Below are 19,185 nucleotides of genomic sequence, written 5' to 3' on the forward strand. Positions count from 1 at the left end.
TTTTTTTTAGTGGTTTTTTTTTTTTTTTTTTTTTTTGAAGTAGTGTCTCATTGTAGCCCAGGCTGACCTGGAACTCAATATGAATTCTCAAGGGGACCTCAAACTCAATGGCGATCCTCCTACCTCTGCCTCCCAAGTGCTGGGATTAAAGGAGTGCACCACCACGCCCGGCTTTTCAGCCCTATTTTTACAGCGTACTTTTGCAGTGCTGTGGCCCAAACCCAAGACCTTGCCCACACCTAGGGGAGCACTGTCATAGCTCACCACGCAGTCCTGGCTGACTGAGACTGCCCATCCTGCCTGTGGACCCTGCAGGCCTGCGCAACCGCAGAGTGAGTTTCAATCCAGGGCAGAGCCCAGCGTCCAAAGCCTTCCAGGGCTAGGCCAAGCTTGGTGCTTACAGAAAGGCGTGGGCAGTGTCAGACACTCGCTGAGAGCCAGACAAGTAAATAACAGTGGACTTCCACAAAAATAGGGTAGCATGAGAACAGGCACATTTCCTGAAACCCGGGTTACAATTCGAAATGGACCTCATGTGTTTCTGAGGACAGCCAGCACAGCCCTGTAGCTTCTCAGGCAGACGTAACGATGCGGCTTTCTTTTCTTTGAAATATTTTATTTTCAATCTGATAGGGCGCATCAAGGCCTCCAGCCATTGCCAACACTCCAGATACATGGGTCCTGGGGAATCAATCTGGGGTCTCCAGGCTTTTCACCAGCCCTGACATCCAGCCTGGACCCCCTTCATGCCAGTCCCACCAGCCCCCGCAAGGCTGAAATACCCCCAAACATCGACCGGCTCATCTGACAGCACTGCATCCTGCTCACAGCCCCTCTCAAGGGCCATCAGCCCTCACGGGGGCTTGGTATGTGCAGATTCAGCAAAGCCAGAGACTGCCATCTGGGTGCTCCTTGCCACCCGAGCACAGGGCACCTAGGTTTCCTTCCTGCTCTCCCACAACCGTGGGTCACTGGTAATTCTGAACTGACCCCACACACCATCACCCAGTCACCCCACAGGAAACAAATGAGCCTAGGGTTGGTAGCAGCATTGGGTGGACCTCAACTTAAACCCAAGTTGCATTCTTAGATATTTGAAAGCTGACTATCTTAGAAGAATGTCCAGTAACAGGAATTATAGTGCAAGACATCAACACGAATGAGAAGTACCGACCCCAAACGCCCTGCAGGGCTGGGACTGAGAAAACTGCAGAAGACTGTCCAGAGTCAGTACAGCTCAAATGTATTTTAGTCAAGACAAGACTTGCTTTACATCAGCCAGTTTAGGCTAAAGCTAAGCCTGGCAGCAGCCCGTGCTGTGGAGGGTGCGGGTTCCTGTGGGCGGTGCTCGCTGTTCACCGCGGGCTCAGGTCTCGAAGAGCTTGCTGAAGGCAGCGCCCACCTCAGTGATCATGTCGCTGGTGGTGGTGGAGCGGCCGTGCTTCTGGAAGGCTTGCTGGTTGCACTCCCTGGTAAGCGTGCAAGCGCCCCAGGCAGCTACCAGGAGTGGGCTGATGCTGAGGAGGCCAGACAATGGTGAGGTGACGGTGCCAGGCTGCGTGCCCTGGTCTCACCCCATTGCACTGTAAGGATCAGGCCCTCAAGAAAACATTCTGAGGGTGGCGCTCAATGGCAGGAGGGTGAGACACACGGGTCCATGCCCAGCAGCAACCCCCTTGTCAAATTTGTGGGTCAGATCCAAGTACACAGAGAGCAGCCTTCCTCCAGGTTGGGCCAGAGGGGCATGTGCTGCAGCGCTAATGTTAACTGTGCCCATGGGTTTTCTAGGATGCAGAGAAACGTCTGCCGCCCCATGTGCAACCCGCCCTGGGCCAGCACAAGAGCTCCGCACCTCTGCCCCGTGGAGCTGAGCAGAGCCTAGACCACGTGGCTCCCTGCTCGCAGCAGTGACTGCCTCAGCAGCAGAGTACTGGGTGGCAGGGGACGCCTCCAGAAGCTGCTGTCCCACTACACACGTGTGGCCTCGACAACACACACCAGGTTCCCACCGTGAGAACAGCCTGGGAGCTTAGCATTCTGCCACCTCTTAGAGAAAAACATGCCTGTGGGGACAGTTTCCAGCCTCCCCTCTAGCCTGCATGCAGCCTGCCTTCACAGTGTCCTACAGAGGAGGACCCTGCTGAGTGCTGGGACAGTGACCTCAGCTATGGTGGCTCAGCACATTGGCCGAGACTCTGAAGCCCACTGGGGCCAGGCCCCGCCCACAAGCGATGGGCTTGAGTCCACAGTTGTGAGGAACTTCTGTGGACAGCATGCCTCTGGCATGGTGTCCCCCAAGTAACAGATTCCACATCAAGGGATTCAATTCATGACGGTTATTAAATGAAGAGACACTGTACCTGTCTGTTCTCTCAGGTCCAGCAAGGAGCGCCCAGTGTGCCATGACACCAAGGGAGCCTGACAAGAGGTCTCCTTGCCCGCCGCACCTGCGGCTACTGCCTTTCTGGTTGCACACGAGAACTGCAGAGAAGATGTAAGTGTGGGTGCCAGCACCTCACTCCTCCATGAGCCTCCCTCACGGAGACGCCTGTTACACGGCCCCTTGCTTTGGTAGGGTCCACCCCTCACAGAATGTGGAGGACAAGCTCTCTGCTGACGCCTTGCAGCCCAAGCCCAGCTCAATGTGCACCACCAGAGATCACAGCACTCTGCGGCATGGCTCACGGACTCCCCCATGAACCATTAGGACTCGGGCTGTCAGAATTTGCCTCACTGGAAAGTTGTGGGAACTCGATGTCATAGTTTGTGTGTGGCAGGATCAGAAGATCCTGTGTAAGACCCTCAGCGGTCTGGGTGTCCTTGGAGAATACCCTCTGCACTTCCTGTGCAAGGCTATGTGGGATGTGTGCATGTGCACACACATGCCTGCTGTCCCTCAGCATGCTGAGGACTGTCACTTCATGTCCATCTACGCCAAACCATCCTGAGGGCACCCAATCTCAACCTCACTTCAGGTTTCTGGTCAGCAACTGCACACCTCACTAACAGTGACATGGCGGTGTGCTGGGAATGAGGAGGAGGCAGCTGTACTCTGAGAGCGAGGACTGGCCCACCCACTGGTCTCTGCCCACACTCTGCGCTTGCTGGGCAGCCCTCGGGCCTGGGGAAGAGATCAATATTTGTAACTAGAGTCAGCTCTCAGGTGTCCTTCAGAGGACGCAGCAGGGGCTTGAAGGACTTCAAGGTAAAGGCACGTGGTCATGCGTCACCAAACACGATGCCCCAGTGCCCACAGTGGCATGGTCTTCCTGACTGTCCTGCACAGGAGGCCCCACTCACCCTGCTGGCCGTCAGACATCAGGTCCTGCTCTCCTTTCCGGACCACGGTCACATTCCCCAGGGCCTGGCTGAGTCTCAGTACACATCCGCTGTCATCTTTGGTATCCATAGGACCCTTGATCTGTGACAACATAGGACAGGAATACAGAAAATCAGGTCCTCTTAGACACTGGTAGCAGGGTGAAGGCTAGTGCTATCCATGAAGAGTCCCCACACTCACACCCACAGGAAATAAGGACACCCTGAGACAATATAGTGAATTCCAGTATAGTGAATTCCAGGTCAGTCTGGGCTAGAGCAAAACCAACCCTACCTTGAAAAACCTCCCCCCCAAAAAAAAAAAGAGAGACAGGATATGAAAAGTATGCAGGATGAACCCAGGAGAAGCATCTGCCCACAGCGGGCCAGTCAGTGCCCTGTATAGATGGGCCTGCAGGGTGGAACTGGGCAACCACAGCACCCATCCTTCACCCTCACAGGTCAAGGAGAGCTTTGTCCCTTCTTCCCCGAGGCCCGCTGACTCACCACAGCTTCCCAGAGCCTGCTGAACTCAATGTGGTTGGGGGTGAGAACAGCCTTCTGGTACCCTTGGATGAGGGTTGGCTGCTGAGCCACCAGCCACAGGCCGTCCTGCGCAGAACAAGGACGCACCTTCACGGACGGGCTTGAGGCCCCGCGCTCGCTGTGGGAGATGAGAGGCCACACTCACCGCGTCAATGACGACAGGGAGACCCCTGGCCTTGGACACTTCCAGAATACCCTGTCAGAAAAAACACACACTGAGCAGCAAGTCCACTGGTCTCAGTGAACGGAGCTGAGCAGCACTGAGGGCCACGCGACACGACACAACAGTGCAGGAGTGACAGAAGAGTAAGGAGACCCGGGACACTGGCTGTGGAGGACAGGGACCCAGTGCTGTGGGTCCGACACTAGCCACAAAGACCCTCTAGCACTTCCCAGTTCCACGCACACACTACTTTCTGGAATTCAGGGAGGAACAACCTAAATTCTTGAAAATTCTCCAAATCATTAGTTATATGATGTTCACATCTCCGTATTTATTACATGGTGTGTTTCCGAGAAGGGCCTCACTCTGACGCAGGCTGACCTGGAGCGCACTCTGTAGACCAGGCTAGCCTTGTACTCATGGTGATCCTCCTACCTCTGCCTCCAGAGTGCTGGCACTAAAGATGCGTGCCACCACACCCAGCTATTCAAATGTTTTCTTTTGTAAAGTGATTATAATAATGACGAGTGAACCATTTTCCATGACAGCATTATCTCTTAATCCTATACTGTTAACTTTCAAAGGGTTTCTGCTTAAAAAGGAAAAATACACACATACAATCATTATATAGTTATTTATGTAAACCAACAATATGAGCAAACTACATGGGGCAGTTGGACAAAAAAAAAAAAAAAAGGGGCTGCTACAAGTCCACTTTGGGGTACCTTAATTTTTCCAGGACTCAACTTGTTACCAGGTAAACAGGACAAGGACAGAAACTTATCCCATAAGGTTGTTACTATGCTCAAGAAGAGCAGGAATTCTACTTATTACGCATGTGCTGTGGGCCAGGCACCAAGCACATGCAGATGAGAAGATCAGAACACACTGGTTTTTGCAGCTGGAACAGGAAAGACCAGCAGTTCATGAGCCACGACTGCCTTTACACAAGGAGGAAAGAAGTCCAAAAATGTGACGCCAACAGGAGGCCTGGCCCATGGGCACAAGAACAGTGAGGTGCCCTTCACCGCCCACCCTACAAGGTCTCTGTGGTTGGCAGAGAGCTGACTGGAGAAGGGCAGGCCTGACGCAGGGACCCTCGTGCTTCTACCTTCAACTCGGCAGCTCTCACTTGACAGACACTGCTGGCTTTTTGTTTATTTGGTTTTCCGAGGCAGGGTCTCACTCTAGCCCAGGCTAACGTGAAATTCACTATGTAGCCTCAGGGTGGCCTCGAACTCTCTGCGATCCTCCTACCCCTGCCTGAGTGCTGTGATTAAAGGCGCGCACCACCATGCCCAGCTTTTTTATTTTTAAAATATTTTTGTTTGGGCTGGAGAGATGGCTTAGCGGTTAAGCGCTTGCCTATGAAGCCTAAGGACCCCGGTTCGAGGCTCGGTTCCCCAGGTCCCACGTTAGCCAGATGCACAAGGGGGCGCACGCGTCTGGAGTTCGTTTGCAGAGGCTGGAAGCCCTGGCACGCCCATTCTCTCTCTCTCCCTCTACCTGTCTTTCTCTCTGTGTCTGTCGCTCTCAAATAAATAAATAAAATTTAAAAAATATATATATTTTTGTTTATTTGAAAGCAGAGAGAGAGAGAGAGGGAGGGAGGGAGGGAGGGAGGGAGGGAGGGAGGGGAATGTGAATAGGCGTGCCAGGGCCTAGTGCCACTGAAGAGAATTCCAGGTACATGTGCCACTTTCGGCATCTGTCTTTATGTGGGGACTGGGGAGCTGAACCCAGGTTGCCAGACTTTGCAAACAAGTTCCTGACCCATCTCTCCAGCCCTGTTTTGCTTTTCTTTTTTTTTTCGAGGTAGGATCTCACTCTAGCTCAGGCTCAGAATTCACTATGTAGTCTCAGGCTGGCCTTGAACTCACAGCAATCCTCTCACCTCTGCCTCCCAAGTGCTGGGATTAAAGGCCTCTGAGCCACTATGCCAGGCTTTTTTTTTTTTTTTTTTTAAATACAGGGTTTCACTCTAGCCCAAGCTAACCTAAAACTCACTTGTAGCCCATGTTAATCTTACTTGGGCCTTAGACACTGGTTTTGCCTGGTCAGAATTGTTATATATTTTTAGCATTTTGGACAGTAGTACTTGGTGGGACAGGCTTGAAAGTGGGGCCAGGGCTAGAGAGATGATGGCTCAGCAGTTACGGTACTTGCCTGTAAAGCCAAAGGACCCAGGTTCAATCCCCCAGTACTCACACAACGCCAGATGCACAAAGCAGCGCACGCACCTGGAGTGTTTGCAGCAGCTAGCAGCCACGGCCTATTACCTTCTCTTTGTGTGTCTGTCTTCTGTCTCTGTGTGAGGTGATATGTGTGTGTGTGCATGTGTGCGTGCGCGTGCGTGCACACATATATATATGTATGTATATATATATTTATAATTCATTTATTTATTTTAAATAGCGGGGCCATCTTTGACCAACAGATCCCAGCTATGGATGGCAGGAAGGCCATGGTCCAAGCTATGTTGAGAAGATAACCTAAGAAAACCCCGGTCAAGTCAAACTGCCCATGAGCACTGTGGCTTGAGGCTGAGTCAAACACTGGCTGTTCTGACAGGCAGCCGCCTGTGCCGGTACTTCCACAGACAGACCATCACCGGGACTGGTTTAACAGGTACGAGCACTGGCCCGTGACTGGGGAGGCTGCGTCCCTACAGTGTGGCTCACAGCCAACGCATCCTGCAGCCCAGGACAGCATGGCCCCGCAGATACAGGCTGTCGTTCAGATGGCAGCCCCAGGGGCCTCAGTTCTGCAGCTCTGCACTGAAGCACCACGCCACCACTTCTGCGCCTGTGAACACTGTACCAAGAGCCCCATCCAGTCTGCTCTGGTCCCCTGCATCACGAGCCTTACTTGCCCTCTGCCCCATCCCATGTCTTCTCCAGCTCCACTGTTCCAAGGAGACACCAAAGCGTGCGATTCGTGCCCGGAGACCCGAAATGCCTCTGCATGCATGTCACTAGACCTGAGCGAGGCCACGAGGAGAGACTTACCCCGACACTGTTGAGAAGGAGGTCGTCTCTACCTAGGCCGGGTCCCACGACAAGGGAGTGCAGTCTAGGGAGCCACTTCTCCACCTCCTGAGCAGCATCACGGCTATCACTGAACAAGGAAAGGGGCAGAATGGGTTTCCAAAGTTTCCATGTGTTTACTTTACTTTTCCAACCACCTTCTATGCATGGTATGAAGAACTGAACTCAGGGCCTTGCACATGCTATATCACTAGGCTGTAACCCCAACCCTAGGCCATTTTGATTTCTTTAAAGCAGACTATAATTTTTATTTATTTGAGAGAGAGAATGAGGGAGAGAACAGGTGCATTAGGGCCTCCAAAACTGCAAACGGCCTCCAGATGCATGTGCTACCATATGCATCTGACTTACATGGGTTTTGGGGAATTTAACCTGGATCCTTTGGCTTTGCAGGCAAGCGCCTTAACCACTAAGCCATCTCTCCAGACCCCCTAAGCCATTTTTGTTTGGAAAACTTGGATTTGTAGAATATGTGCAGAAATAGTACAAGTCCTCACAGACTCTTCTAGCTTCCCCTGGTGTGAGCACCCAGTATAGGCACAATTCTGTCCAGGAACCAGGGCTGGCTAATTTGCCACTGTGTGGCACCTCACCCTCGCCTGCTCACACCCTCGCCACGTGCCCTTTCCTGTTCTACAAGGCTGTGCAGGCTGCACAACATGTTTGGCCTTGCGTCTCCTTCACCTTCTCCATGCACTGGCTTATTTATTCTCTTAAGACTGGTAGGTATATGTATGTATGTGTGTGTATATATACACACAATTTTTATTTTTGAGGTAGGGTCTCACTAGCCCAGGCTGACGTGGAATTCACTATGTAGTCCCAGGGTGGCCTCAAACTCATGGCGATTCTACCTCTGCATGCAGGGTGATGGGATTAAAGGCGTGTGCCACGCGCCCAGCTAGGACTGGGGTGGGTGGGTACATACATATAGACACACACATTTTTGTGGTAGGTTCTCACTCTAGCCCAGGCTGACCTGGAATTCATTCTGCAGTCTCTGGCTAGCCTTGAACTCATGGAGATCTTTGTACCTCAGCCTCACAAGTGTTGGGACGAAAGGCCTGTGCCACTATTGTGTTTTTTTATTTTTATTTATTTATTTGACGGGGGGGGGAGGGGAGAATGGGCGCACCAGGGCTTCCAGCCACTGCAAAGGAACTCCAGACACTTGTGTTCCCTTGTGCACCTGGCTAATGTGGGTCCTGGGGAATCAAATCTGGGTCCTTTGGCTTTGCAGGCAAACACCTGAACTGCTAAGCCATCCTTCCAGCCCTACGTTGTTTTTTACTTTATTTTTTTGAGGTAGGGCCTTTGTCTAGCCTAGGCCGACCTGGAATCCACTCTGTAGTCTCAGAGTGGTCTTGAACTCACAGTAATCCTTCTACCTTTGCCTCCTGAATGTTGGGATTAAAGTCTCACCAGCAAGACTGATTTATTTTTAACACTCCAATTTACATACCTAGCATTTAAACTTATAGTGGGCTGGAGAGATAGCTTACTGGTTAAGGCACTTCCTTTAAAGCCTAAGAACCCAGGTTCGATTCCTTAGTACCCACAGAAACCAGATAGACAAGGTGGCGTATGCATCTGGAGTTTGCAGTGTCTGGAAACCCTGATGCACCCATTCTCTCTCTTTCCCAAATAAAAAAAATATAATTAAAAAAATAAGTTATAGTTGGCTGTGGTGGCAGACACCTGTTATTGATGCCTATAGGGAGTAGAGGAGGAGAGAATTTGGGGTCAAAGTCTGAGTTACTTAAATAGACCCTGTCTCAATAACACACAATAAGTAAAACAAGTTAGAATAGGGTATTATGGCTAGCCAGTGTCAAACTTAGCTCAACCCTCCACTATTTGCCAGTGTCTCTCCTTCCCATGGTATAACTGGCCCATGAGACATGCTCCCATCCCGAGCCTTTGTGGGTGCTGATGGTGCCCTCGGGACAGACAGGGCTGGCTGCTTCCTCTCTGCACCATCCTGCACAGCATCCCACTGGTGCCTCCCAGTGCCCCCTCAACTGCGCCCCCAGCCCAGTACCCTTCTACCCACAAGCTGCTGTCATAATTTCACACGTAACCATGACACGCATTTCCTCTCACACTGAACTCGGGGACATGGCCCTACTAGAACTGTGTGCAAATAGTTGCTCTTTCCTCCACTCCCTCTGCTCCAGGCCAGGTCCTATGCCTAGCTTGTTCCTTGACCTTATCTCTGACATTTAAGCAGGGCTTACCTGTGAGTGACAGCCCACAGACTACCCCACTCCTACTTAGTGCCTACAAACCACACCCTCTCAAATGTCCCACAGGCAATCCAAAACAAGCCTCAAACCCAACTCTTGCCCTCCTTCCCACTTGAACCCACTCCCATTTGGCCATCACGTTCAATGACAGCTCACTCAGACCACCAACATTCTCATTGGCCTTTGTGGCCAACCAAGACTTCCCCCAAACCCAGAATCAGGTCCCCTCTCCTACATGACCACAGTACTTACCTATCGGCAGGGTCCTTACAACAGCTTCCATCTGAACCCAGGGTATGTGAGCCCGTGCTACCCCACTGAACCCTGTTGGCCACAGGTACGTGAGCATGTGCTAACCCACCGAACCCTGTTGAGCCCAGAGTTGCAAGCCTGTACTAAATGAGTAAAGGGCGGCCCTCACTTTCTGCCACAGGGAACCCTGCCCACAGGCACTGAGCTGTCCCCTAGAACTGAGGCCTCACACGCATCAGCTGTCACCTTGTGCCCAACCTCTCCTCTTGCCATCTCACTGTCTTACTTTGATCATAGAAAAATGAGCACACTACAGTTTTTATTTGCTTTAGTTTTTCTGATACTGTGCATTAAGTTCCACTCCACTAAGCCCTTTAAAATTATTATTTTGGGGCTGGAGAGATGGCTTAGCAGTTAAGCACTTGCCTGTAAAGCCTAAGGACCCGAGATTGAGGCTTAATTCCCCAGTACCCACATAACCCAGATGCACAAGGTGGCACATGCATCTGGAGTTCTTTTACAGTGGCTGGAGGCCCTAGCAGGCCCAATCTCTCTCTATATGTCTCTTTCTCTCAAATAAATAAATAAAAATAAACAAAAATAAAATTATTATTTTGGGGCTGGGCATGGTGGCACACGCCTTTAATTCCAGTACTTGGGAACAGAGGTAGGAGGATCACTGTGAATTCAAGGCCACCCTGAGACTACATAGTGAATTCCAGGGCAGCCTGGGTTAGAGAGAGACCCTACCTCGAAGGAAAAAAAAATATTTTGGGGCTGGAAAGATGGTTTAGTGGTTAAGGCACTTGCCTGCAAAGCCAAAGAAGCCAGGCCTGATTCCTCAGTACCCATGTAAAGCCAGATGCACTAAGTGGCACATGCACCTAGAATTCCTTTGCAGAAGGGCTGGAGGCCCTAGTGCATCCTCTCATTCTATTTTTTATATTTACAGTTTTCCAAGGTAGGGTCTCTCTCTAGCCCAGGCTGACCTGGAATTCACTGTGTAGTCTCAGGGTGGCCTCAAACACACGGTGATCCTCCTACCTCTGTCTTCCAAGTGCTGGGATTAAAGGCGTGCTAAAAAAATTGATTTTTTTTTTTTGCAAGTAGAGAGAGGGGGGGAGAGGGAGGGAGGAAGACGTAAAAAATAAAAAGAGCTGGGTGTGGTGGCGCACATCCTACCTCAAAAAACCAAAAAAAAAAAAAAAAAAAAAAAACACCCCCAAACCACCAAACAAACAAAAAAACAAAACAACCCAAAAAACAAACTTAAACCCAGCATGGTGGTACATGCATTTCATCCCAGCACTCAAGAGGCAGAGGTAGGAGATCACCATGAGTTTGAGGCCAGCCTAAGACTACACAGTGAGTTCCAGGGCAGCCTGATAGTTTGGATTGCAGATGTCTGTCACCAGGACCAGCTCAACCATGGTTTTCTCACTCGAGAAACGGCTACCACAAATGGAGCACAGCAGACACTTCCCAGCTGAGTCCTACTGTGAAAACACTCAGCCAGGAAGAGTGGCTGCAGAAAGACATTCTCTGGGACCAGACTCACAGGATCGGGTGGACGATCAGCTCCGGGCTGTAGGACTTGATCACAGGAGCGGCCTCCCTGGCACAGAATACGTGGACCAAATCTGCACCCTGAGAAACGAAACAGGAGGTGGACTGAGAGGAGGCCATGCTCAACAGGACTGAGAGAGGCTTTGTGCATAAGACGCTCACACACGTCATAACATGTCCAACTCCTGCAGTCACTCAGCCACAAAGATCCTAACACAAGCCTGGTTTGATGGTGCGCACCTTTAATCCCAGCACTTGGGAGGCAGAGGTAGGAGGACTGCCACAAGTTCAAGACCAGCCTGAGACTACACAGTGAATTCCAGACCAGCTTAGGCTAGATTGAGACCCTTACTGCAAAGAAACAAAACAAAACCCTAATACAAACAGCAGGCAGACCACAGCCAAGGCCATATGCCTAGAGACACAGTCAAGACTACTGCCTCAGGGGTACGCCCAGAGCCACACCAACCCAGTGCAGCCCAGCCATGCAGACTGACAGTACAGCAAAGGTTGACTGCTACACCAGGACTTAAAAAAGGCTTCCCAGGGTCATCTTGGTGAAGCAAAATATGAATGAAGTTTCAGTTTCTTTGCTGTTGTTTAAAAGACCAGGTTAAGCTGGGCGTGGTGGCGCACGCCTTTAATCCCAGCACTTGGGAGGCAGAGGTAGGAGGATCGCAGTGAGTTCAAGGCCACCCTGAGACTCCATAGCAAATTTCAGGTCAGCCTGAACTAGAGTGAGACCCTACCTCGAAAAACCAAAAAAAAAAAAAAAAAAAAAAAAAAAAAGACCAGGTTATAAGGCTGAAGAGATGGCTTAGCAGTTAAGTCACTTGCCTGTGAAGCCTAAGGACTCACGTTCAACTCTCTAGGTCCCATATAAGCCGTCCTCCCGGTCCTGTGTGCTGCTACTGATCACCATAAGATGTCACTCTCTATCACAAAACATTCTCTTCCGTTGTATTTAAGCCCATTCTTTACCAGAGGCAGCTCAATGACGAGGACAAGGCAAACTCACCACTTTGAGAGCTGAGATAGCTGCAAAGTATGGGGCTCCCGTGTACCTAGAAGGAAATGATGGAGTCAGGAACTTTTGAGGCAAGCACACTTCTAGATCAGTAATAGGTTATCAGTTTAAAAAAAAAAAGGACAAGACCTACACTGAACAGACGTGGACTATGTGCAGGTGACACAGCTCTGAGGCTCACAGCGCGCCCGGGCCACCTGCACACAGTCACACAGCCACAGCTGGAACCCGGGTGCCAAAGTCTCTGTTCTGGGTACGAGGCAGAGCTTTGGTCAGGGAGACGGTGGATTGGTCACGAGCTCAGGGCACTCAGGAGGGACCAGGGCCCTGGAACAGAACGCTGTTCTTCAAGAGTGACTGTGCACAGAGACCAGAGGGCGTCACGGAGTCCACACAAGCAACTGCACCCTGCAGAGTGACTGCTTACTGCCAATCTCCTCCTAGAGGAAGACCCTGGCCTCTGGCTTTGGCAGCATGTGAACTTCTCCAGCTAGTCATCCATTTCCAGCAGGAAAACAACCGGGGGGTGAGTGCTGAGCACAGAAAGGGTGATCTCCACGTACCCTTCTCCTCCACAGCACTCCACTAGAGAACTGTCAAAATCCCATGCACGCACACACACACACGCCTTTAATCCCAGCCCTCGGGAGGCAGAGGTAGAAGGATCGCTGTGAGTTCAAGGCTACCCTGAGGCTCCATAGGAAATTTCAGGTCAGCCTGGGCTAGAGGGAGACCCTGCCTCAAAAAAAAAGCACTCGGGAGGCAGAGGTAGGAGGATCACGGCCAACCTGTACTACATACTGAATTCCAGGTCAGCCTGGGCTACAGCGAAACCCTACCTCAAAAACCCAAACAAACAAACCAGGGCAAAGCAGGGAGCCCGCAGTCACTTGCACACACAGGAGCACTACATGGGGAATACCAAAGGCTCACGAGGAACTGCAGCCCGGAGCGCTCTCCTCCACAGACTGCCAGGGCTAGCTAGCATCCCCGTTCTCAAGCAGCCCGCCATCAGCCAGCCGCTAGCTACAGCACAGCAAAGCAGGCGCCACAATGAGATAGGTGGGCCACCTGCTGCTCTGCTGGAAGATGCTGCAAGGAGCTCAACTGAGAGGGAAGGAGGAGAACCAGCAGCGCCACACCTTGTGATACGGCAGTTACGCTGCTGGAAATCTGCCAGGCGGTAGACAGAGCAACGCGGGAGGCTCAGCACGGGCCTGTGACAGAGCCAGTCACGGCGCTGTCACGATGCTCTCCCTTCCCCGGCTCTTCACAAACTCAAGGGCTGTGCTACGCACAGAGAGCAACCACAGGCTCAGCTACAAAGTCGAATGACGCTTCATGTTACTCAAATTTTGAAAAGCATAGCAAAAAATAAGGAAAGGAAAAACCAGACACAAAGTAAAATAAGGAAGACACAGCCACAGGGCTGAAGCGATGGCTCAGTGGTTAAAAGTGTTTGCTTGCTTGCAAAGCCTGATGGCCCAGGTTTGCTACCAGTACACACATAAAGCCAGAAGCACAAAGTGACACAGGTGTCTGCGGTTTGTTTGCAGTGGCAACAGGCACTAGCGTGCCCATATAAATAAATTAAAAAAAAAATTGTTTGGTTTTTGAGGTAGGGTTTTGCCCTGGCCCAGGTTGACCTGGAATTCACTATGTAGTCTCAGGCTGCCCATAAACTTAGCAATCCTCCTATGTCTGCCTCCCAAGTGCTGGAATTAAAGGCATGCACCACCATGTCCAGCTTGGAATTCTTTTTATTTTTATTTTTTAATTTACTTGGGGGGGGCAGGGAAAGGGAGAGGATGGGTGCGCCAGGGCCTCCAACCATTGCAAACAAACTCCAGGAGTGTGCGCCCCTTGTGCATCTGGCTAACATGGGTACTGGGGAATGAAGCCTCAAACCTGGGTCCTTAGGCTTCACAGGCAAGCGCTTAACCACGAAGCCATCTCTCTAGCCCTGGGAATATCTTTTAAAAAGAGCCTGCTTTTATTAACACGAGCACTGAGGTCCTCATGCTTCATGGCAAGCATCTACTGACTGAGCATCCCCCCAACCTTGGTTCTTTCCTTCTTTCTTCCCTCCCCTCCCCTCCCTTCCTTTTTTGAGGCAGGGTCTCATTCTAGCACAGGCTGATGGAGAACTCATTCTGTAGCCCCATGTTGACCTTCAACTTACTTCAATCCTACCACCTCAGTCTCCCAAGTACTAGGATTAAAGGCATGTGTTACCATGCCTAGCTTTTATTTCCTGTCTCAGAAAGTCGTCACAGTCATATGGGGTTAAGAAACAAAGTCTAGGTGAAGGTTTATGGTTATATGCTAAAAAGTGTCACGTAAGTGCGGACAGGAAGCAAGCAGTCACAGGGGCAGGACTGCATAGAGGCAGAACACTGACATATGAGGGCAGATTACACATCCCTGCATGACAGACGTAGCAGCAAAACATCTAAAAGCAGATTAAACAGGTCTTAACCAAGTCTAGATCTGTTCAACTGCACACATGGACGGCTTGCAGAAAGATCTTCTAGCTGCAAAGTAAGGAAGAGCTTTGCTGAGTTGTTTCCATCATAGCGTACAGTGAGATGCGCATGTGATCCGAAGACGGATTCAGGCAGGAAAGTATACAATGGGAACATACCTGCACCTCCCACCACACGCAAAAGCTTAACACCGGCCCACACCAGTGAACAAGTCCACTGGGACTCCTGACAGTCTTATCTACTTAGCCAGAAAGGAGGTCTCTGGAAAGTACTTTGTATCCCATTAGGTCCTACCATTTGGAAATGATTACTGTAGAAAGAGCTGAATGGAAGGAAGGCAGGTGTGTGTGTGTGTGTGGGGGGGTGTTAAATGAGGACTTCACTGCCAACACTCACTCTTGACAGCCCCCGACGATGCCTATTCTCCCATCTTGTCCTTTGTGCTTCTTTGCAGAAGGAGCAGGTACAATATTTCTCACCAGATTAACGTAATGCTCCATGTCCTTTAGAGAATGCGTTTCATATAGAGAAAATGTCCTTTGTAGAACTGAAAAACAGGAAGATGACGTCATTCAGAAAGGCAGAGGCGCAAAGCAGCCAGGGCCAGCACGTTTCTACAGCGGAACAGTACAGATTTTATCCCAAGGTTTTGCTGCTCTAGTTTATACACAAAGGCTGATCAGAGATTACAATGACACAGCAGCAGGCTGTATGTGCCCACTGTGTGTTTGGATGGATCCCTTTGGAGAACACCACCTTACACAAAACTGTATCAAGTTAAAATTTAGTCTTTAATCCCAGCACTCGGCAGGCAGAGGTAGGAGAATTGCCGTGAGTTTGAGGCCACCCTGAGACTGCAGAGTGAATTCCAGGTCAGCCTGAACTAGAGTGAGACCCTACGTTGAAAAACCAAAAAGGGCTGGGGCTGGAGAGATGGCTTACGGTTAAGGCACTTGCCTGCAAAGCCAAAAGACCCAAGTTCAATTCCCCAGTACCCAAGTAAGCCAGATGCACAAGGGGGCATTTGCCGTGACTAGAGGCCCTGGCGTACCCATTCTCTTATCTCCTCTCTCTCACTCTGCTTGCAAATGAATAAGCAAAATAAAATGAAAATGAGCTGGGTGTGATGGTGCACGTCTTTAATCCCAGCACCTGGGAGACAGAGGTAGGAAGACTGGTTTGAGTTTGAGGCCATTCTGAGACTACATAGTGAGTTCCAGGTCAGCCTGGGCCAGAGGGAGACCCTACCTCGAAAAAACAAAAACAAACAAACAAACAAACAAAAACAGATCAGCCTGGACTACAGTGAGACCCTACCTCAAAATAAGCCAGGTATGGTGGCACACGTCTTTAATCCCAACACTTAGGAGGCAGAGGTAAGAGGATCACTGTGAGTTCAAGGCCACCCTGAGACTACATAGTGAATTCCAGGTCAGCCTGGGCTAGAGGGAGACCCTACCTTGAAAAAACAAACAAAAAACAGTGATGTGCACATGCCTTCCTAATTTCATAATAAACTCAGATATATGAACAATCTTTTTTTTCTGCTGTCACTTATCTACCTGATGCTTTCACCAATGTTACTAGAAAATGCATTAATTTATGGCTTTTGTCTTGTGATCATGAAAGTTCACTATGCGGGCCTTTAATCCCAGCACTTGGGAGACAGAGGTAGGAGTACTGTTGTGAGTTTGAGGCCAGCCTGGAGCTACACAGTGAGTTCCTTGTTAGCGTGGGCTAGAACAAGACCCTGCCCCCCAAACAAACAAACAAACAAACAAAGAAGTACAATAGAGAAATACCACCACCACTTCTTTACTTTAATGAGAACTGTAAGCTAGGGCATGTGACATAAATCTTTAAGCTAATTGAGATGTACTCTAACCCTAAAACACGGATGGCTTTAAAGACACAAGGGCTAGAACTGTACTGGCTCCCTGGCAAAAATTTAGCGAGTCAGTTTAGTTATGGAACCTCAGATAAGTACCAAAAAAAACTTTCTGGGCTGGACGGATGGCTTAAGGCCCCAGTGCCCATGTAAAGCCAGATGCAGAAAGTGGTGTGTGTGTATCCGGAGTTCATATGCAGAGGCTAGCAGCTCTGGAATGTCCATTCCCTCTCTTTCAACTCTCTCTGCTTGCAAATAAGTAAATGTTAATTTAATAAAACTTTTCTAATAACAAATTAGCCTCCATGAAAAGCAGACAGCTACCAAGGCAAGTCTCTAAAGTGGAGCTTGCCTGTGGAGCCTAAGGACCCAGGTTCAATTCCCCAGGACCCACGTAAGCCAGATGCCAAAGGGGGCACATGCGTCTGGAGTTTGTTTGCTGGGGCTGTGTCTCCTTTTTCTCTCTCTCTCTCTGCTAGCAAATAGATAAATAAAATAAAGGGGCGCACTGAAGCCCAGTAGTGGTGTGACTGAGATGTATAGATCAGGGGATGCAACCCCCGGTGCATTCAGAGGGCTCAAGTTAAAACACAAGAAGCCAAAAACAAAACAAAACACCCCCAAAACAAACTCAAGAAGCCAAAACTCCCAAATGTTTACACTCCGATCATGGCAAAGTTATTTCCGGTTCACGGGCAGACTTTCTGAACAACTGCTACAGCCAATGGCCCATTTCACCGTTTCAACCATTTGTTACTAGCTGGCTAAGCCACTTGGGCAGAGTCTCCCCATAGGGTCTTCAAGTGCTCTCTCCCCGCAGCTCCACCGTGGGAGAGGGTACCCAGTTGTACAGGCGACGAGCGTTAGGTAACATCCACAGGGCACAGAAGGAGAAAAAGCCAAGTGAGAATCCAAACGGAGAGCTGTCACAGTCAGGTTCGCAACGCTGCCAGAAATCACCCCACCATCGTGTGGCTTACAGACTCCAGGGGAAGCTCCATGATGGCAGGGGGAAACGATGGCACGAACAGAGAGCGGACATCACCTCCTAGCCAACGTCAGGTGGACAATAGCAAGAGGAGAGTGTGCCAAACACTGGCAAAGGGAAGCTGGCTACAACACCCGTAAGCTCGCCCCCAACAATACACTGCCTCCAGGAGGCATTAATTCCCAAATCTCCATCAGCTCGAAGCCTAGAACTCAAAACACCTGAGTTTATGGGGGACACCCTGATCAAACCCCCACAGATGCATCTGCTTAATTCATGTCTAAATTGTTCCTACATAGTCCACCTTATCTGGAAAGGTACCCGAGAGACCGGGGACCCTGTGAAGAAGTTTAAGGTCCAAAAATGAGAGCAGATCTAAAGGTGTCTGGTTGGAGCTCCAGATAGCAGATGTCACTCGAGTCCCGTCATCGAGGAGCCCTGCACGCACGCGCGCACGCACACACTCACCCACACACTAGGCTCGAGAGCAGGGAAGGGAGCGAACCTCGCCTTGCCACGGCCCATCTGTCTACACTTCTATTATATTTTAGATATTTTATTATTTTTATTTTTAATTTAATTTTTTTTTAAATTTTTTGTTTTTTTCGAGATAGGGTCTCACTCTAGCCCAAGCTGACCTGGAATTTACAATGGAATCTCAGGGTGGCCTCGAACTCACGGCAATCCTCCTACCTCTGCCTCCCGAGTGCTGTGATTAAAGACGTGAGTCACCACGCCCGGCTTATTTTTATTTATTTATTTGAGAGAGAGAAAAAATGAGAGTGGGCGCTCCGGACACAGCAAAAGAACTCCAGACGCATGTGCCCACTTGCGCATCTGGCTTATGTGGGTCCTGGGGAATCGAACTGAGGTTCTTTGACTTTGCAGGCCAACGCCTTAACCGTTAAGCCATCTCTCTACCCCTACACTTCTACTATTTATTTCACAGAGAAATGGAGGCGACACACCAGCACCTCCAGGCACCGTAAACAACTCCAGACGCATGCACCCCCTTGCGCATCTGGCTTACGTGGGTCCTGCGGAATCGAACCTGGGTCCTCTGACTTTGCAGGCAAGCGCACTGACCGCGGAGCCATCTCTCCAGCCCTCCACTGTTAACTGTGACCACGACAACCTGGGACCGGACACCCCAGTCCCCGGCCAGGCCCACCGGCCCGCGGCGATGCCTTCCCGCACCCCAACCGCCGGCAGAAGCGGCCGCGGCCGGTACCTGCTGGCAGAGGCGAGCCGGAGAACGTGATCGCGACGGCGAGCAGCGCCACCGCGCCTGCGCCCGCCACCACGGCCCCGCGGGCGCACGCGGCCATGGAGCTTACCTCGCCCGCGGGCAGCCAGCGTGACGCCGCCGACACCCATACCCAGCACGCCGACTTCCGCCTTCCCGGCGGGCCCCGCGCGGTCGTCTAGCCCTCAGCCATTGGGCGGTTTCCGGGTTCCCGGCGGCCCCCGCGCGGCCGCCTGGACCTCAGCCATTGGGCGGTTTCCGGGTTCCCGGCGGGCCCCGCGCGGCCGCCTGGACCTCAGCCATTGGGCGGTTTCCGGGTTCCCGGCGGGCCCCGCGCGGCCGTCTGGACCTCAGCCATTGGGCGGTTTCCGGGTTCCCGGCGGGCTCCGCGCCAGCATCGGAAGTGCATCCA

At 50.9% G+C, this 19,185-nt stretch overlaps 1 protein-coding gene across 3 annotated transcripts; it reads right to left on the minus strand.

Moving 5' to 3' along the window:
- Window positions 1–1,226: 1,226 nt before the first annotated feature.
- On the minus strand, window positions 1,227–18,839 carry Naxd (NAD(P)HX dehydratase). Of its 3 annotated transcripts, none has more exons than XM_004663406.3 (10): window positions 18,759–18,839; window positions 15,048–15,198; window positions 12,157–12,202; window positions 11,131–11,219; window positions 7,036–7,144; window positions 4,010–4,060; window positions 3,826–3,930; window positions 3,301–3,421; window positions 2,361–2,481; window positions 1,227–1,517 (listed from the first exon to the last, which is right to left on the minus strand). In XM_004663406.3, exons 2-10 carry the CDS (start codon window positions 15,149–15,151, stop codon window positions 1,367–1,369), a joined length of 897 nt encoding a protein of 298 aa, XP_004663463.3. In that variant the 5' UTR covers window positions 15,152–15,198; window positions 18,759–18,839; the 3' UTR covers window positions 1,227–1,366. The 3 variants fall into 3 exon arrangements, with proteins under 3 accessions (XP_004663463.3, XP_045001726.1, XP_045001727.1); XM_045145791.1 differs by lacking the exon at window positions 18,759–18,839 and adding an exon at window positions 18,579–18,639 and having other exon boundaries at window positions 3,826–3,951; XM_045145792.1 differs by lacking the exons at window positions 12,157–12,202; window positions 15,048–15,198; window positions 18,759–18,839 and adding an exon at window positions 11,997–12,101 and having other exon boundaries at window positions 3,826–3,951.
- Between the last annotated feature and the right edge of the window lie 346 nt (window positions 18,840–19,185).

Source organism: Jaculus jaculus, chromosome 3 (assembly GCF_020740685.1).
Source record: "Jaculus jaculus isolate mJacJac1 chromosome 3, mJacJac1.mat.Y.cur, whole genome shotgun sequence".
Taxonomy (NCBI): Eukaryota; Metazoa; Chordata; class Mammalia; order Rodentia; family Dipodidae; genus Jaculus; species Jaculus jaculus.

Coding starts and splice junctions, on each gene's coding strand:
- Naxd (XM_045145791.1), bottom strand. CDS start 18,624: ATGGCTCCGCGGTCAGTGCGCTTGCCTGCAAAGTCAGAGGACCCAG. Junction 12,203..15,047: donor ATCGTCGGGGGCTGTCAAGA/GTGAGTGTTGGC, acceptor ATTTCCTTCTAG/GTACACGGGAGCCCCATACT. Junction 3,422..3,825: donor GCAGGCTCTGGGAAGCTGTG/GTGAGTCAGCGG, acceptor ATGTTGTCACAG/ATCAAGGGTCCTATGGATAC.